The sequence below is a fragment of the Lathamus discolor genome, chromosome 3, assembly GCF_037157495.1.
Source record: "Lathamus discolor isolate bLatDis1 chromosome 3, bLatDis1.hap1, whole genome shotgun sequence".
NCBI lineage: Eukaryota > Metazoa > Chordata > Aves > Psittaciformes > Psittacidae > Lathamus > Lathamus discolor.
In genome coordinates, this window is record NC_088886.1 from 80,760,052 (window position 1) to 80,779,155 (window position 19,104).

The window sequence follows — 19,104 nt, forward strand, 5'->3', positions numbered from 1 at the left end:
ATCTGGTGGAGCGCTGGTGCCCAAACCCACAGTGGCACAGTGCGTGAGAAGACTTCCAGAAGCACCCAAGGAGCGCGACACGCACAGGTAGCACCGCCGGCGCGGCGGCTACCTCACAGCTTCCCGCCTCCCGCCGCGCTCTTTTTAAAGCCTTCGGTGACGTCATGGCCGAAACGGGCGCCCATTAGACGCTCCGTTGCTCCGCCCCCGGCGGGTCTCTGGATGGGGGTTCGGGGGTGGCGCCGGCAGATGCAGGCCAGGCAGGGAGCGGCGCGGGGGGGTGGTAGTGCGCAGGCGCACAGTGGAGCGTGGTCGGGCCGCGGGCGGGAGGCAGGCAGCCGGCGGGGTGTGCGGCCGGCACTCCCATGAGCAGGCGCTGCCCGGCGGCCGCGGCCTCGCTGCTGCGGGGGCTTGTCGGCCCCGCTGTTCTCTGCCTGGGCAGGAGCATGAGCCTCTGCGGGGCGCCGGCCGCCTGCGCCGCGGGGCCTGCGGGTGCTGGCGGCGGCGGCGGCGCAGGGTTCTCCTCAGCGGTGCTGAGCCCGCCGTGGCTGCGGTTGCCTGAGGTGCCGGGCGCGGAGCCGCACCGGGCTAACGAGTTGCTGCTGCTGCTGCCGCCGGCCCCGCGCGGCCCGGCCCCGCCGCGGCAGCATCACGTCGTGTACTTCCCGGGAGACGTGCAGGTACGGCAGGGAGGGCTGCGGGCCGGAGCGGAGAAGCGGCACTGCTGGGGATCCCGCGGCGGGTGGTCAGAGCGGTGCCCTAGGGAAGGAAGCATCTCTGGGCGCTCGCTGCTCGTTACCGTTCCGTAAATGTAGCGGAAATGAGCCGTTCTTGAAGCCTGAAATGCATCAGCAATGGGAGGGGAGTTGTCTTCTGTAGCACTGCTTGAGACGGAGATTTCTGGCCGTGATGGCAATATCTGAAAAGGTGTCAAAGAGCATCAGAGGAAAGAAAGACAATGAAATCCTAAGATGACAAGTTCTCATCAGGTTTAGCACGGCGTCTTTGTGCAGGTGTGCAGATCATCCCAGGCACCATACTGCGGTATTTCATGGGCGCTGATGCTTCCTCAGTGTGTCCTGAAGGCACGTGTTGTCTCTGAGTTGACAAGCAAGAGACTCTGAAGTGCTCTCACTAAGCATGTGGTTGACCTCTGTAACATATGTACTCTGGAGAGTCAGCTCATCTCAACAAGTCATTACTGCTCAAAAGCAGGGGTTAGTGCCTTTTTGTTCTAGAGAAAAACCTTTCCTTTTCTATAAGGTAAATGTGCAAAACTTGGTAGATTTTCATTTTAAGGCTTGGGATGGCCTAAGAAAACCTTCTGATTTTCATTCCTGGGTATGGCTTTATCCATTAAGAAAAGAAATGAATTGGTATTCTCTGCCATTATGAATTCAGAAGTGAGGATCATTCATGGTCTGGGAGTTAATTTCTTTCCATTTATGCCCCATATGGATGTGAACAGTAAAAATTTCCTATAGATGAGTAAGAGGGATTTTTTTTTTTTCAATCTGTGTAAAAGAAAACATTACGAAGTCTTAAGTCTATTGTTTGTTATAATAAGATAATCGGTGTTCAGGTGGAGCTAATACAGCAAAATTATGTATTCTATGCCACAACAAGTTGAATAATACTTTAATCTCCTCTTGAAGCCATCAAAAATAATGAATACTTCCATGTGCTCATTTTTATTGTATCAATATCAGGGGTATTAAAAATGCATGGTAATAAATATTAAAGTAGAATAAGTAAATCTAAGTATGCCAGTTTCTTGGTCTGGAAGCCTAACAAGCGAGTGCCTCTCTAATGCACGTTTCTCTGTTAGTTGCAGTCCTTTCTTATGCATGTAAGTACACTGGACAGAGCTGAAGTATTTTCACAGTGTAGTAACATGTCTTGTATTCACTTTTTCAGAACTATCATGAAGTCATGTCTTGCCACCCAGAAAACTTTCAGTGGGAGCACTGGAGTTTTGAAAACGTTGCAACCATACTTGCTCGTCGGTTTCCTAATAGCTTCATTTGGGTTGTAAAATGTTCACGAATGCACCTGCACAAATTCAGTTGTTACGACAACTTCGTGGTGAGCAACATGTTTGGAGCACCAGAGCACAGTACTGACTTTGGAGCTTTCAAGCATCTCCATGCATTGCTAGTTAATGCATTCAGACTCTCTCAGAATATTCTGCTGTCCCAGAAAAGCATGCATGGTGTCAGCAAGGATGCAAAAATAGCTGCTTGTAAATCACAGCCGCAGTCTGTTCCTACAACAAATGGTGGCTCATCCACAGAAAGAGAGAGAGATTGTGAATGCTCTAATAATTCTGCTATGAACTTCATTGTACCATCTGCTGTAGGTGCAGCGTCATTTACTTTGATTGGCTTCAGTAAAGGTTGTGTGGTTTTGAACCAGCTACTTTATGAGCTGAAGGGAGCTAAAAAAGACAAGAATACAGATGCCTTCTTAAAAAACATAAAAGCAATTTACTGGTTGGATGGTGGTCACTCGGGAGGAAGCAATACTTGGGTTACTTACCCTGAAGTGCTGAAAGAACTTGCGGAGACAGGAGTTGAAATTCATGCTCATGTTACGCCATACCAAGTGTTTGACACAATGAGGTCATGGATTGGGAGAGAGCACGAGAAATTTGTACAGATACTTGAAGGATTTGGTGTAGAAGTAAATGATCAACTACATTTTGCTGATGATGCTCCCTCCTTAGATAACCATTTCAGAGTTCATGAAGTATTTTGAAACTTTATGTATCTGAATAGTATATTCATTGTAAAAGCACTTTTAACATTGTAAATGTTTTCACCTAGATTTGCAACTTTGTGCAGATGCTTTCTGAAGAGAATATTAGATCAGTCCTGTGTTGCTGATAGATACTATATAGAAATTTCAGTAGTTTAAAAGAGATGTTGGGACCCCATATCTACAACAGATGTTGTCATTTATTCCTAGAAAAAATGTTATAAAGAACTATCCTGTACATGGTTGGGGTTTTTTTTTTGTTAAATGTGAACATTTATTCTGAAGCTATTGGCAAAATTTTTAGTCTTGGATATCTAATGTCATATACTGCCTTTAATGGGAGTTTGCCGTACTCAAGACATTCAAATGTCAGGATACTTCAGTTTAGAGTATTAGTAGGGTTAAAAGCTTTGGTCTTTGTCAATAACAAATGTGAGGTTAGGTTTCTGGCTTAAGGAAAATTATAATTGTTAGAGCTTGTTAGAATCTTATATACTTTGGTGAAAACTTATAATTAGTTAATTAAATCTTCCAGTTTTGTAACATTTCTCCTAATTGAAAAAAGGTCATAAATATTTATCTTTGGAATAATAGTGCCAATCCATTTTAATTCCTTGTGTGTGCCTTCCCTTTTCTGTTGCTATAAAGCTCCATTAATTCATTGTATTTATGTTCTAGTGATAGCCAGGTCACCTGGAGGCTTGAAAATTTTGACATAGCTATGTTAAGTGACCAAGAATGCTGATGAGTGTGTAGCTTATTGCTGTTTCAACATACCTTGCTATTGCTTTGACTAACTTCTCAAAGGACCAGCAGTAATATCAGTATGTTCATGTGAAGAGGTGTCCTTATCCCTGCGTTGGACTGGTGAGGTTTTCCTTGCTAACTGTTGCACTGACGTTGATCTAAATCGAGCTGTAAGAACTTCACATATTGCAAGGTGCATAAAAAAATTTAGACTATGTTGACTGTAGCTGTTTCACAATGCCTTGGGTTTTTAAACTATTATCTCCTTTAAATGTACTGCATTAGTTGCTTCTAGAGCCATACAAAAATCTATTTTCACAGCCTAATTTTCACACAGGGAAAAAAACAAACCTCTAATTAAACACAAATCTGGACTAATCAGATACAAAAGATGCAGTCTAGTTCAGGCCCCAAACCTGCATGTTCTTTAGAAAGAATTACTGAAAGATGAACAAATAAACTAGTAGAACCTTTCTACTGTTTTTAAGTAACTTTCCATTTATCTACAAATAAATTTTATAATAACTCTTAAGGACAGCTGCAGCTATTAACAGTGAACAGCTTAAAATAGTTTTGGATATGCTGAAAGTATAGGAATACAAAACACTGTGAAGATTACACAAACTATTGTGGTTCGGTTACACAAAAAGGCATTTTATTCACTTTGCTCCTATGTTTGATGGCTTAGCAACCTCTTCCCCTGCTTCTTGCTTCCTGTGACTCTTACACTGTGGGAGGAAAGTCCCGGGTCATTTTTCTTCTATTGGCATCATTAAAACTTACAAGGTTCACTGGAGACAGTGTTTTCACAACTCTTGCAGAGGTTGAACACCTCTTTGTTCTGTATAGGAAATATGGGTCACCTCACAAAGTGTTTTAATAGGAAGCTTACCAATAGCTTGAAATATCTTTAATTATCCACTCATAAAATAAACTTAAAAAAAAATAATCCCCAGAACACACCCCTGATCTAGCTCCCCTCTCAAACTGGCCAGAATAACTTGGGTATGCTAAAACTTGCCCTGTCCAATAACAGTGCAGATCATAGACCAGTTTCTAAACAATTCTGTGCCAGCCAAAACAGCAGGAGTAGATTGATGCAAGCTTTTGGAATCAGCTATTAAAATATTGACATTTGTCTTCAGAAGTTTCTGGATGTCTGCCCTATGAGAATATTAACCTGTTTGATGGAGGCTGCTTACAATAACTGTTAAATAAGCTCAAGTGGTGTTGTATTAATTTGAAGAATAAGCACTTTGTTGTAGAACCTAATCTTGTTGTGAGATCTCATGTTGTGGAGGGAAAACTGACTGGTTGTTTTTCATTCTCTAAACAGTGGTAGTACTCTGTTGGAATGTGCCTCTGTCATTCACTACAAAGCATACTAATAATAACTTTTGCAGACAATGTAGAAAATAAACTACTTCTGATGGGTGAAACCACTTTGATGTGAATGCAAAGCCATTAAGGAATGTGCAGTTAAATTTCATGGATTAAGCTTTATCAGGTGTTATACAGACCTAGATTAAAAAAAAAAAAACGGATTTGTTAGCTTTTCTTCAAGGAAGAAAAGTGTTTGTGTGGCCAGCATCTGTAACTCTGCAACAACTTACTGGCATCTCATGTACATGGGAAAGCTGGCATGAAGTATCCATGTGTGTGAGCATTTCTATGTTAGGATGAAATGGTTCATTGTATATCCCTGTTTCTGAATGCTAACTGTAAAGGCAGTTTTTAGTAAGCTTAGATGTAAATACCTGAAGTTCAGTGAGTCTCATGCAGTGAGTCAACATACAGAGGTTTCGTTCAAGACATTTCTGGTTCTGAACAGAATGAGTGACATTACACAGTCCTTCATACAACCTAGTTTGTAATAGCTGGTATTCTTCATGCTACATACTTATTTCTTGTACAACAGACAAGACATTCTTAGATTTTGAGAAAAGCTAAAATGTTTTAAGCTGTGCCTGTTAAATTTCTTTAAAACAAGGCTTGATTCTGTGAAATTGTTCAGATTTCTATATGACTTAATTGATTTTATTTTGCGTGCATCTTAAATACTAGAAATTTTGGTAACAGTCATATCTAGGATTAATTTAATAGCATCTGTGTAAATGCTGCCACATAAATCAGTATTTGCCTCTTAATTCTGAAAGGTGATGAAGGGTCCAAGTCTTAACATATTGCTGAAAGGACCCATCTTTCCTGTCCTCATATTGGTAACATTCTGCTTCCTGCCTTATGTTAGCACAAGCACTTTATGGTGAGCTTACCATGTTCTAGCTTACTAAATTATTCTTGCTGATGGATATAACTAGCAGGAGTGGTGTGTAAACAGACATAAAAATTATTTTAAATAAGACTGCTAAGTCAATTTGGGAGTGAAAATGTTACAACTGTGGATATTCACAGCTAAAAGTGCTTGTTCATGATCATGCACTCAGATTTTCCCAACAGGTTCTTTTTGAGCTATTTGCAGAAAGAGAACGCCTGGTTTTTCTTCCCTCTTAGGTGCTTCTTTTGATGGTGTCTTTCCTAAGCTAACAATTCTTTCATCTCTGCAGATAAGTAATATTCGTTGTCTCGTACAGACTGAAAGTTGAAGCACCGAGGTTAAAGTATACCCATCCATTTACCTTGAATGCACATTTTAAATTACATGGGGTCTTACCAGTTAATACAAGAGAGAAGTTAAAGAACAGTAAAGATTCTGAGGTGTGTGCTGTGTTGTGAGCCACATTTTTAGGTACATCACTGGTCAGCAAAGTTCACAAACACAAGCTGTGCCTTGTGTCCCTGTGCAGTACAAGAGCCCATGTCTCAGACTTGCAATCCAGACAAGAGAGTGCTTCAAATCACCTTTGCAGTTACTTCTTCACAGTGTTTTTGATCTTACATTGAAATACAATTCATTTTTGTGTGGATGGTAGATTAAAAAGAAAAGTTTGCTTCTGGTGCTCACAACCTGATGAAAATTTAGACACATTTAAATACTGCTGATGGAGACCCTAAGACCAAAGCTGGCTTTCTGTTGGTCTTCTTGATCTCTTAATTCTGTTCAGATGAAAGGTGGCTGTTTTTAACTCAAATAAAATAACATGAAGTCGTTAAGCCAGTAACGCAAAATCATATAACACCTATGTGGCAGACAGGCACAGCTTCTCCCAGTGCCAGGCATACAGTTCCTAACTAAATTAATTCTATCAGTATTATCAGCATAATTCACTCTTCCCGCTGACAAAAAACACTTGCACAGGATTAGCTGTTCCACATCACTTCAGAAACCGTGGAAAACTGATTCAGGCAGTCATTCTGCATGTAATGTAGTGTGGGTTATAAAGTAGTTATGGCCTTGTTGTTGTTTCCTGCCATTAGGGCTTCATTATATGTTTCTAAGTGACTCAAGGAATGCCAAATTCTACTTAACCAAATGACCAGAAAAGCATCTGGCAAAACAAAAGGGAAAAATAAATCATCTGGTTTTTACTTCATGTGTATAAACATCACACATACTTGAAAAGGGGCAGAATGCCATCACTCTAAGATTCAGAATAAATATTCCTTCTTTCATCAAGTTTTCAGAGAGCACTTTCAGTCACAACTGTTAGTTTGCTTTGTTAAACTTGGCAATTCAGAGCTGAGTTGTTTCTAAAGAAAGCTCTGCTGCAAGACACAGAAAACAGTCAAGGGTCATAACAGTGCTGAAGTGCAAAACAAGGCTCTTTGTCTCTCCCACACCAGTTTACACTCTGAGCAATACTCCTAAGCTTTATCAGATAAATCTGTTGCATACCTTACATGCTGTCTGCATAGCCCTTCTTTCTGGTTCCCCATCATGAGAAATGCATTGATTTTGTGTGATTGAAGTTTTAAGAGATTCATGCACTGCTTGACAGCTGAAATATGTTTTCACAGCAAAAATTGTCCGTAACTATGATCTGTGTTATTATTGCAAGCAATAGCTTCTGAGCTTTTTTGTATGAACATAGCATCCCACATGGCGTTGCATGTTTTACATGGTTGAGCAGTTCTTTTAATGTTTTCAATCTGCTGTTAAAAATGTTGACTAGGAACAGATCTGGATCTGAGCAATTGGAAAGGAAGTAATCCACGCTTGTTTCTCTTGGGAATTGTCGCTTAAAAGAAATCATTACTCTCAGGAATTACCACACAGAGAGCTCAGAATCTGTCCCCACTCCTAGTGCCTGACCCAAAGGAAAACAAGAAATCTTAACATACAAGTGTACCACAAACTTAGATAACTGTCAGAACTGATCTAGTATTTCATCTGTCCTTCTAGAGCACTGGAATCTTTGGTTATTGAGTGACAGTAACAGAGACTCTCTTGTAAAAGTTACTGTCTCAGAATATCTATCTTCAACACCTGTGTTGTCTGCATGGAGACATCTAAGTCTCTGGCTTGGAAAGATAAGATACATTTTGGTCAGAGGAAAAAAGAATCATGAGCCAGGACAACTTCAGCTGAGGCCTCACTGCCCATAACAGGGAGTTGGAACTAGATGATCTTAAGGTCCTTTCCAACCCAAAGCATTATGTGATTCTATTATTCTCTCAAGGTTAGACATAAGCGGATTGCTCATACACTGACTGCTGTTCCATCAACTTTCCTTATTTATACATGAATGTTGAGGGGTGCTGAGAACACCAAGCTAGGACCTCTGTTTTGAGAATGGAGCATTAAGAAATGGCAGAATGAGGGATCAGTACAGTACTTCCCTGTACCAGCATTTTGAGAAACTGCCGGTGGTTAGAGATTAAAGGGACAGCTAGTTAGGCACAGTGCTGGAACACAGCTTTGTCTAGCCCTGGAGGCTCTCTGAGTCTCTCCATTCAGTCCTAACACACAAAGGATATGCTCTATACACCTCTGCAATTCAGATGGGGCCCTCAATATTACCAGTACAACAAAGCCAAGAGGCTTCCCCAGCCTAATAGGTTTTGTCGCAGCAGTATGCACAAACAGTCCTTGATTGGTTTAGAACAAAAATTTTGGGAGACCTATTTGTGATCCCAAATTTAAATTCTACCCTCAGAACATACAATGATGCCCATCTGAATCGCTTGGCTGGTTCCATTCAAGCCTATTCATTAAGATGGCCGGGTGCCCATTCACATGGTAGCAGACTATTTTCACTGTGTTGAACTGCCAAGAAGAGCAGGTTTAGAAGAATAATCTGCACAGTGTTGCAGTCTCCAGCTCTTCTGCAGAAAGATATTTTCCCCATCACTTTATTAACATACCGATTTAGTCTAAGAGCTGACAAGTTACAGTTCTCAAAAAACACTGCTAGAAATAACCAACTGACCTAAGTCAGATAACTGCTGCATGCCCCAAACAGCACAAGTTACATCAGAGGGATTTCAAAGGGATAATGGCTATCTTTTCTGTGATATGCCCATCTTTATTTCATAAGGCTTTTGTAAGCACCACAATCTGCTGAAAAGTAACCATCTACAATGCCTGTATAAAAGGCTCCATCTCTAAAGGTGTGATGCAACCCCTTCTCATATGATAACATAATGCATCTCAAATACTGCCCCAAGAGATTCTACATCTACTCCATAACTAGGAACTTAATTTCATATTTTAGCACTGTAGCTGTATGGATTTGTGGGCACATAAGATCCAAGTGTTTCACAGCTGCAGAAACAGCAATACTGCCCGACTGCAATGGGACAGTGACAGACAAGGTTTCCTGCATAATACGTTATTCAGCTAGGAAAGGAGTAAATCATTTTACCTTGAGGTCAAGCTGCTGCACAATTCCAAGTTTAGCCTTGCATGACTAGCTTCGCTTTTTTCCCCATGATCTCGCAGTTTCACCACAAGGGGGAGCAGAAACTCCCCGTTACTACGAGGTTATTACTCAAAGAAACCCTGACTTTCAAACAAACCACCACCAATTGGCTTTCTCAGACCTCCACAGAAACCACTCTGGCTTTCCTGAACTTTAGTAAGTGAGATAGCATTCAGGAAGACGTGCAGTTACTTCTAAGCATACATACTGTCAGCCCAGCCCAGATACCAAAACTGTCCTTAAGAAAAATGTAAGCAGAACGCTCTCTAGAGTTGTACGTTCAGCCACTGAAATACATGCCTACTTGTAGAAGACAGACCAACTCTAGGCCAAGCAGACTGTGCACGCACTGCACATGAGGCAAAATGAATTAAAAAGTCTACCAGATAAACTTTGTTATAGATGAATGTTTATCAACACAGTTTTTATTGGTCTTGCACAAAGCTTATGTATGTACATATGGACAATTTCCATATTAACATACGATTTTCTACTTTCCCAGGAGCTTGCTGAATTAAAATGTGTTTTATCCATAATCATTCCTGTAGGCTTTTTCTTGGATGCGTAACACCATTCTCCGAGCATAAAAATCCCTATATTCCTCAGGTAGTTCTTCAAGTGTTTTCAAAGCCCTGTCCAAGATCTGTATAGCTCTAGAGGCTGCAGTGGGATCTTTATTCCCGTAAGTGTCATTCTTATCATAACAATCAGCAGGAAGGTGCTTCCAAAAGACATTCAGGGCCACTCCAAATTCCTCAGAAATTACATTGTGGAACCACAAAGCTGTAGGAAGAAGAATGTCTAAAGTTAAAATAACTATCTGAAACTTCCAAGTGACTTGTAACAAGTGTCAGAATCACCCAAACTAGATCTTGCTGAGGAAAGCCTCAAATGCTGCATTTCTCGTTTATTTGTAAATAGTCATCCCTGAGTATATTGCATCATACCAAATTTAAGAAGTTCTTCAAGATATTCACATCAATCCATAACTTCACACAAAAGTAACAAGTGCTGAAGTATAAAGAAATACTCAAATATAAGCAAACCATAAGCATGTGTAGGATGAAAATAAGACATTTTCCCTGTACACTCATCTCTACTTTAAATGCAGATATCTTTTCATAGATTTAGTCCTTAACTTTGCACACATTGTCCAAGCAGTAACACAAACCACAAGTGTCAGACACATTACCCTATGAAACTATTTTTACTATGAGAAGATTAGCAACTTTCTACTATGGAAAGATTGGCAATTTGAATTCTGCTAATCTTTTCACAGTAAAGTCATGAGGCTTCTCAATTGAATCATCATGGCTGTGGTAAGGAAGCAAAGACAATTTTGCCTCATCAAGTACATTTTAAAAAGAAATATAATATGGTATATTTACCCTATTTCAATTTTAAGTTAAGAGACTGAATGCCGTGCTTATTGCAGTTTAGTTGATTGTATATGCTGAAGACCTAGAAAAGCTCATTCTGATAAATGAACACAAAGCTTCTCTCAGGTTCGGAAGAGGGGCTGCTTCTACGTTCTCCATAATAATCACATACATTTCTCAAAAAGCATCTTTTTTCAGTGATATACATTCCAGAATGCTGACAAAGCAAGCACCATTCTCTGGACTCAAAAATTCCTACTCTCCCCAGCCATTCTTAAGAGTGCTGCATGTGTTTTAAGTTTGAACCAGCACATTTACTAGCAAAACCAAACTCATATCTGCACTGCATAGAACAAAGCAGAACTGATGTACACTGACATAAGCAACACTGACATACCTTTTGCTAACTGTAATCCAAAGTTTCTTTAGAAACAATCGTAAATGGTAAGTTCAAAATTAAGTAACAAGTCTAAGACGAAGAATATACCTTAAAACTTCCAAAAGAGCTACTGCATTCTTGTTTACCATCCTGTTTATGTTGCCCAGATAACATGAAAAGCAACAGAATAAGTATCTGCCACAATCTCATAATGAGTCTAAATAAAAAATTAACAAGTAGGTGTAGTTCAATAAGAGTAATTGAGATGCCTTTTCCTGACCACCAGAATTTCATCATCTTAGCCCAGGAAGCAGCTTTGCATTTTCTGCTTGTCCAGAAAAATGATTAGGACTTGTCTATCCATCCACCAAAGGTGATCATAAATTCCTAGAAGGTCCAATAACTCTACCATCTGTAATCCTCATCAAATCATATGCCTCACTGTTCTGAAGTGCTACGGCTTTAGAAGAGCAGAAATGACACTTCACTCATTCTGCCATTAGAAAACTCAGGTCACTGAAATAATTTCAGACTTCACAAGTTGATTTTATAGTGCTACTCTATTAAGACACACATTCAGAAGCATACAGTGTAATCTTGAAGGAAGGTAAGCTTGTAGGTAGATAAAATAATACCTTTTATTAGGCTAATTAGTGCAGTTAGAAGAAGTCGACATGTTTTGCCAATGTCTTTAGATGCCCCTACCTATAACACCGACATGCTTTAGTAGTGTCTTACCATCCCTTGAAATGGGAAATTGCAAACAAAACTGTTTCAAAAAACACACTGCAGTCAGGATCTCTTTGTTACTTACCTGGAATAAATAACACATCTCCTGCTTCCAGGAAACATTGATAGCGCTTGGCTTTCACAAAAAGGGGATATTTCTCTAAGTCTGGGTTATCCACGTCTAGCACCTCCGACTTAGTGCCTAGGAAAGTTTTTACAAGCAATGAATAAACATTCCTACTCTTCCAACAGCAACAAAGCATTATCACATTGTTGGAAACGGCAGTTCCTGAATCAAATTTAATACTGGTTTATTTTTCTAACTCCTTTAAAAACCAGGGAAACCTGATGGCATTCCTCATTTACCAAAGAGACATGTTCTCCTGTTGTCTATATTTCCCCTGTAACACTAAAAGACACTTTCTCTGACATTTAAGATACCATTTTGAATCCAGACAGTACACTGTACTCCTCCAGAGTTAGGTACTGAAAACAGAACCAGGCAAAGCTGCTGTGCTCCTTTACAGTTTTTCTAACCACTATAATGGTTAGCTTTGACTAATGCAAAGAGGATCAGAGTTAGGGGACCCAATGACTTCTTTTACATCACGATGTCTGTTAGCGACTTCTTTTTTCTATAGTGCAACACTTGTGAGCTGGAAAGGCAACTTTGATCACCAGACTGTGAGCTAGATAGATATGACATGCATACCTGATAAATATAAATATGGTGCATCTCGAGGGCTATACAAAGCAACTCGTTTTTTCCCTGTTACTTGGATTAAGAAGTTATCCATGACCTGGAATAATCACAGTAAGAGAGATGTCAGCCAACAGTTGAAAATGAATACTTACGCTGCCACTAATCTAAAATACCAGCTTAGATGAGGGAATTATAAAAACTTTCACATGTTAGGAACTAGCTAAAAGAGCTTCCACACATAGTTGATCTAAAAACCTCAAGAATGTAAATTACTTTATCCCTCAGCTGCACATTCTTGACAATTAGTATATCTGGAAACACAATACTGCTTCCAACAACTTTGGGTTTTCCCTTAATTAGGAATTGAGATCTTTCATCTTAAAACACAAAGACATAGCATACTTTAGACATATAAACCTGCAAAATATCATACAAAGTATATCTGAGATTCCTTTCCTTTTCCAGTATTACCCCTATCTCATTTTGCTGACGTTCTATTGATAAAGGATTCTTTTTCATGATTATTTCAGATTTTCAACTGACCCAAAACAGTAAAAAAGAAGGGGAGGAGGAACAAAATCAAACATAATTTACAAGTATGGAATTAGACAAAAACCAGTAAGATATATGCCCACACAATACATCTATTTAAATTCACTGTACCACTGCATTGATTCATTTCTCTATTTAAAAATACGCGAGGCCTGTCATTAGCTGAATTTTGTTAGAGATTTGCACTTTGATATCTCAATCCATAATGCCATCGGTAACATTTAATGTTAAACACATGCTTTACCTACATCATAATGTGTCCATAGCTGTAACCCAGCTGAGCTGATGCGGAAGACACTAGAGAAAAACTGTTCCTTCTCAAAATACTCTGGAATCTGAACATCTTCTGCCAAAGCAGGAAACTGCTTTCTGATATCTGCAATATCCTGAAATAAAAAGGATACAACTCTTATAGAACCATATATGCACATTAAAATAAGGGAGCACTTCACTATCATTTCTCATTATATGAAACACGGGGCTACATCTTCAGCATTGGTGAATAGCTGAAAAGAGCAATGCTCTTTGGTGGTCACCCTTCCAGCCTTCACTTGGTCAACAATATTAGTAAGAACAGCCAGAGAGCTGCTTTGAGCCATGGCTGCTAGAAGTCACACTGAAGAAGCAAGAGATCATCAGAAATCCTTTTATATTAGTTTACAAGAAAAGCTAAAGAATGGGAGGTGAAGAATGTACTCTTCAGTCATCAGCCAAGCTCTTGTGTAACAGCAGCTATTTTAGACACTTAGGTTTAAATATTCTGACCTAAATCCAGTCAGAATCACAGGTGACCATAACCAAGTTGTATTTCTATACCACACAGCCAGAGGGTGACAGCGGGATTTTAAAAATACTCAAACTGTGACTTTACAGTACTAGAACTTTAATTTCAAATAACTCACCTTCCTAACATCTTCACCCACTGATCGCAAATAGTACTTTTCATCCTGAAGAGAACACAAAAAGAAAATTGGTTTGGTTTTAGAATAAGAATTAAAAACACATTAGAAAACTCTGTATTTTCTCATTAATGCAGGGCTTCATTAAATAAATAAATAAATAAATGGCATTTATAAATTCAGGTACTTTGTTGTACTGCCTTTACTCTACTGATCCCTGCTGTTCATTTCGAGAAATGGGAAAAATATGTTAACTGAGAGTAGAAGAGTAAAGTGGGGGGAGACTTGTCAACTGCTTCAGCATTGCTGTTACTGAACAGACTCAAAGCAAATGAAGACTGTAATTCAAGTTCTTCACAATACTGATGCAGGAAGCTATTTCAATTGGTTTCAAAACTTACAGCATACTACTTAGCATAAAAGGTAAAAAGCATATCTGCATTCAAAACTTGTTTGCTTCCTAATCACAGTTCTCTGAAAATCCCTCTATCCCTCTGATACATGAAGATAACCACAAAACCACTACTCACAAATTACATTACAATTAATCAGTATTTGTATTTTGATACCAAATGTAATCACATGCTAAAATATCTTCACAACATTTTCTTGCAAATGATACAGTTGTTATTCTAAAACAAGGTTTGATTTCTAACTTTTATGCTGGAATGTTTGCTCATGTAAGCAGTTTTTGTTAACAGAAACAGGATGTCTGAAGTTAACCATACTGTACACATACAAAACAACTTCTTATAAAAATACTTTTCCCCATACTTCTCTTGGCTCCAAGCCACACAAAACACTTAAATCTAAGATCAAGTGCTTTACTGGGGTAAGACTTTAATTTACAATTCATCATTTTCTCTTCCATATACTGGCAAAATAACCAACAGAAGAAACTGTGACACTAAGGAAATTACCTCAGAAAGAAAGTACTCCTTGTGGTTGACTTCAGCTGCTCTTCGTACAAATGTATCAAAAGGCAAAGTTCTGAAATACAAATATTTACATTTATACAATGAATCAATGAAACAACACATGGCCTATACATGTCAGGTTTAAAATCATAAGCTGAAGATTCAATATGCTGCTTTTTTTTTTTTTCCAATTTATTTAACAGGGTGACCATGGCAGAGGGGCTGGAACTAGATGATCTTAAGGTCCTTTCCAACCCTAACTACTCTATGATTCTGTGACTAATCAATGTTTGCAGTGGATGTTCAAAGAGTTCTACTGAGACAGAAATCTTACATTTACAAACCACTGCTTTAGTAAACTGTTCCCATGTATCCCAACAGAATTACCAATTTGCTGAGGCTGGAAAGCACCTCTGGAGACCCTCCAGGCCAACTGCATGAATTTATTAAACATAACTTCAGAAGATTCAAAAAGAAGCACTGGGCATTAGAGCCTGTCCCTCTGAAATCAATAGAAACATTACATATTTATTTAAATAATGTGAGCTTTCCAAATGATTACAGACTTTGGCATCAGTTGATAGCTGAATGGCAAACCAAGCACAAGCAGTAACAGGACATGTATTCATTGCTATGAATTCAATGTCAGGTTCATTTAAGTCACCATCTCACATTGTCACTGGATAATGAACAGACTGCACTTTAACATCGCATTTCAAGCAACCACCAAGTACTCAGGATTAAGAAGAAACTACACTTAAGCAAAATCTTTTGTGATTGTTTTGTGACCTGCAACTGACAGTACTTCGGACACTTCTTTACACACTTTAGACCTGTCTATAAAAGTCACATACATCAACTAAAGTTAGTGGAAAAACAAACAAAACCAAACCTCTGACTTCAGTTGAACTGTTACATCATGCCATTTACATTTGCTACTGAAGAAAGTGAGAACACAGCTCTACAACAGCTTAAATTGATGCATGCTGGTGCTGCCAGCCCTTGCTGTTTACCCTAATCATCCAATATTCTCCCTTATGCTAGCACTGGCACTTACCTGACCTGATGGTGAACCTGCTTGCAAAGCTAAACCAGCAGAAAACCATTCAGATTTCTGCAGCACATCACAACCTGACTAAATGAGCTCCAGAACCAACACAAAGACAGGGGTAGAAGCATACAACTTACTGCAGTACTACTCATGTGCATCAGTTTAAACTCATGGAACTACAGGTTAAGTCTTTAGTTTTTACTCTTTTATTTCTACTTATTCTCCCTTCATATTAGAATGAGGGGCTTGCTGTGGAAAGGGTCAAAGCTTCCTGATTTCAAGTGAAGTAGCCAAAACTTTATAACGAAGTACCATCACAGCACCTCTATACAACTGTCTACAAACCTGCTAAAATTAGTATGCCAGAGCAACTGTATGTGAATTCACAGTAAGAGGTATTATGAAAAGAAACAAAATAGAGCAGGGAAATAAAAATATGGTGATAAGGCAAAATCATTCAAGTATGAGCTAATCTAAAAGTCTCAAAACTTCTTTATGCAGTGAGCAGAATATAGCATAAGGTGGGTTTTTTGTCTCTGAAAAACAGGCTCCACCCATAGAGACTTGTAGCTTGTTTACACTTACAGCATATGCTTCTGCCTGCTTAATAGCTGACTGAACACATCTTGCTCCCACTTAAGGAAAACAAATGAGAAGCAACATAAAGGCATTTTCCCTTGAAGAACAACACAGTGACTGAGATTGGATGAACACTGAAAAAATGTTTTGGCAGCTACATGAGAGGAACTTCAGAGGAGATCAAGAGTTTATGTGACCCACAGCAAGATTAAAGAGCTGGAGAAACGTGTGGCATCCAGTAGTTCGAACACTCTGAGAACTGCACATGCTAACTTTGAAAGCAGCTTTGTTTTAATCAGTAACATCCCTCCTAGAGTGGAATAGCACACCTGCCATATGCCAGCATTCAAAGAGGTTCAGCCACATGATGAATCAGAAACTAGCACTACTCAGTAACATTGAAAACACACCGTATAACCAGAACAAAATAGCAGATCAGGGTACTCATAGAATCAATAGTAGCAAGGGGGGTTGGTTTGCTTTTCTTACCAATGCCGGATTATGCCAGGCTCAAATTTCCTACTAGAGTGCTCTGTCAAGATATCTTTATAACACTTCTTTGTGCCATTACTTTTAAGGCTCTGTTTGGCCCCTTCTTTCACCATTGTAGTATTTATCCAGGGTGTTGAGATGTTTGTGAAATGAAGAGGGGAAAGTCAAGCACAGCACTTTGATACATAATTTAAAGTTTTCACAAAGTATCTTCATGCTCTCACCCTCAGCTTCAAACAGACGCACTGTATGTCTGAAAGTCATAAGCATATGACTTTAAAATACAAGAGGCCTTGGAACAAAGTACCTATACACAAAGTTCTTACTGAGGAAATCCATCTGTGGCACTGCAGAAACATGAATCTTCACTTCTTTAGATCCTACGGCTTGGCTCAAGTAATCTACTGTCCATTTGGTTGTGCAAGCTCCCAGTTCCATCTCTTTCAGCACTACCGGCTTTCTCTAATGAACAAAAAACAAACAAAAAAACCCCAAAACAATGGTGAAATGATTGCAGCATCCATTGAAAACAAAAATCCAAAAAAAAAAAAAAAAATCAAAAAAACCCACAAACCAACAAAACCCACCCAGAATTAGTTTTTCAAACCAATTCACACAAACAACCCAGTTGAACACTGGGGCGCACTACAAAAAGTCCTAACTGATGTGCTCACACACAACCAGTGTGAATCAGAATGCTACATACTGAAACAAAAAGCAGCATATATAGTGGTGGTTTTTTTCCCCTCTATTTACTATATCCTCTTTCCTAGCACAAAAAGCAAGGAGAGGCAAGGACAATTTTAACACACACTTTGTGCTGAGGCCACTGAGGAATCTAGCTGGACTAAGGAATAGCTTTAGTCAGTCTAGCCCAAGCTTAGCAGAAAACAAACACAAGGGACCATACAGTTAAAAGCATAAAACCAGCTAGGTTGGAAAAGACGTTTAAGACCATCAAGTCCAATCTTTATCCTAGGACTGCCAAGACCACCACTAAACCACATCACTGAGGGCCTCATCTACACAGTTTCTGAACACTTCCAGGGATGGCGATTCCACCACTTCCCTGGGCAGCCTCTTCCAATGCCTGACCACCCTCTCTGTGAAGAATCCTTTTTTAACATCCAATCTAAAGCTGCCCTGGCACACCTTGAGGCCATCACCTCTTGTCCTATCACTTATTACCTGGGAGAGGAGACCGACCCCCACCTCACTATAACCTCCTTTCAGACAGTTGTAGGGAGTGATAAGGTCCCAATGAGCCTTCTCTTCTCCAGACTAAACACTCCCAGTTCCCTCAGCCACTCCTCACAAGACTTGTGCTCTAAGGTGTACAGCTATGGTAGTGTTCTACGCTCTTATTGAAAGAAGTTCTTTCCACCAAGGTTCCTTGACACTGACAACCACAAGCAAGTTTGAGGCAGCGCACACAGTAAGAATCGGGAAAAGACACCTCTGCTTTGAATTGGGATCTTGGAGAAGAAACAGGAAGCATGGGTAACAAAGCAACAAAACCGGCAATCACACCTTTTTCTAACTGCTGCTTAAGCCCACGGAGCGATCAGCTGTCGGCAGCTCAGAAGCGACCAGCCAGGCCGCTAAACTCACATTCAACCTAATGGCTCCTCAGGAAAACACGTAAACGCGAAGCCTGCGGTTTGCTGCACGAACTCCGCCCGGTGAAGGGCTGCCACAGGCAACGCCCCGTCCTTCCTCCCCTCCCTCCCGCACAGTCCGGGCCCGAGCCGCTCCCGCAGGCCCACAAGCCGCAGTCCGGGCCCGGGCAGTACCCGGGGGTAGATGTCGCTGAGGAACCGCTCCCGCGTCACGCCGCTCAGCCGCTCCACCGGCACCACCGCCTGCGCGGCCGCCTCCATGGCTGCTCCCGCGTCCGCCATCCGCGGCTCCCGCCCGGGAAGAAGAGCTCGCGCAGAAACGTTCCTAGTCTCCCTCCCCACATGTACCACTAGGCAAGGGCAGCAGAGCCGGCGGGTCCCGCCGTGACTCCATGTTCCTCTAGGCCAGCACGCTCGGAACCGCCGATCACCTCCAGAGGAAGCCCCACTGTGAGGGAACCGGCGGCGGCGGCGGCTCTTGT

General features: G+C 40.4%; 2 protein-coding genes across 2 annotated transcripts; one reads left to right on the forward strand and one right to left on the reverse strand.

Moving 5' to 3' along the window:
- Positions 1–264: 264 nt before the first annotated feature.
- C3H2orf69 (chromosome 3 C2orf69 homolog) lies at positions 265–9,859 on the forward strand. The gene is made up of 2 exons (XM_065670005.1): positions 265–680; positions 1,918–9,859. Exons 1-2 carry the CDS (start codon positions 366–368, stop codon positions 2,755–2,757), a joined length of 1,155 nt encoding a protein of 384 aa, XP_065526077.1. The 5' UTR covers positions 265–365; the 3' UTR covers positions 2,758–9,859.
- TYW5 (tRNA-yW synthesizing protein 5) lies at positions 9,716–19,101 on the reverse strand. The gene is made up of 8 exons (XM_065670006.1): positions 18,797–19,101; positions 17,311–17,465; positions 14,885–14,954; positions 13,968–14,012; positions 13,314–13,451; positions 12,523–12,610; positions 11,896–12,012; positions 9,716–10,106 (listed from the first exon to the last, which is right to left on the reverse strand). The coding sequence occupies exons 1-8, from the start codon at positions 18,902–18,904 to the stop codon at positions 9,850–9,852; spliced, it is 978 nt and encodes a 325-aa protein (XP_065526078.1). The 5' UTR covers positions 18,905–19,101; the 3' UTR covers positions 9,716–9,849.
- Between the last annotated feature and the right edge of the window lie 3 nt (positions 19,102–19,104).

What these genes read in the sequence shown, in the direction of transcription:
- TYW5 (XM_065670006.1), bottom strand. Translation starts at nt 18,904, where the DNA reads ATGGCGGACGCGGGAGCAGCCATGGAGGCGGCCGCGCAGGCGGTGGTG. An exon ending in TCAGCGACATCTACCCCCGG is followed by an intron (nt 17,466 to 18,796) that starts GTACTGCCCGGG and finishes TTTGTTCATTAG; the next exon opens with AGAAAGCCGGTAGTGCTGAA. An exon ending in AGCTATGGACACATTATGAT is followed by an intron (nt 12,611 to 13,313) that starts GTAGGTAAAGCA and finishes TGATTATTCCAG; the next exon opens with GTCATGGATAACTTCTTAAT.
- C3H2orf69 (XM_065670005.1), top strand. Translation starts at nt 366, where the DNA reads ATGAGCAGGCGCTGCCCGGCGGCCGCGGCCTCGCTGCTGCGGGGGCTT. An exon ending in ACTTCCCGGGAGACGTGCAG is followed by an intron (nt 681 to 1,917) that starts GTACGGCAGGGA and finishes TCACTTTTTCAG; the next exon opens with AACTATCATGAAGTCATGTC.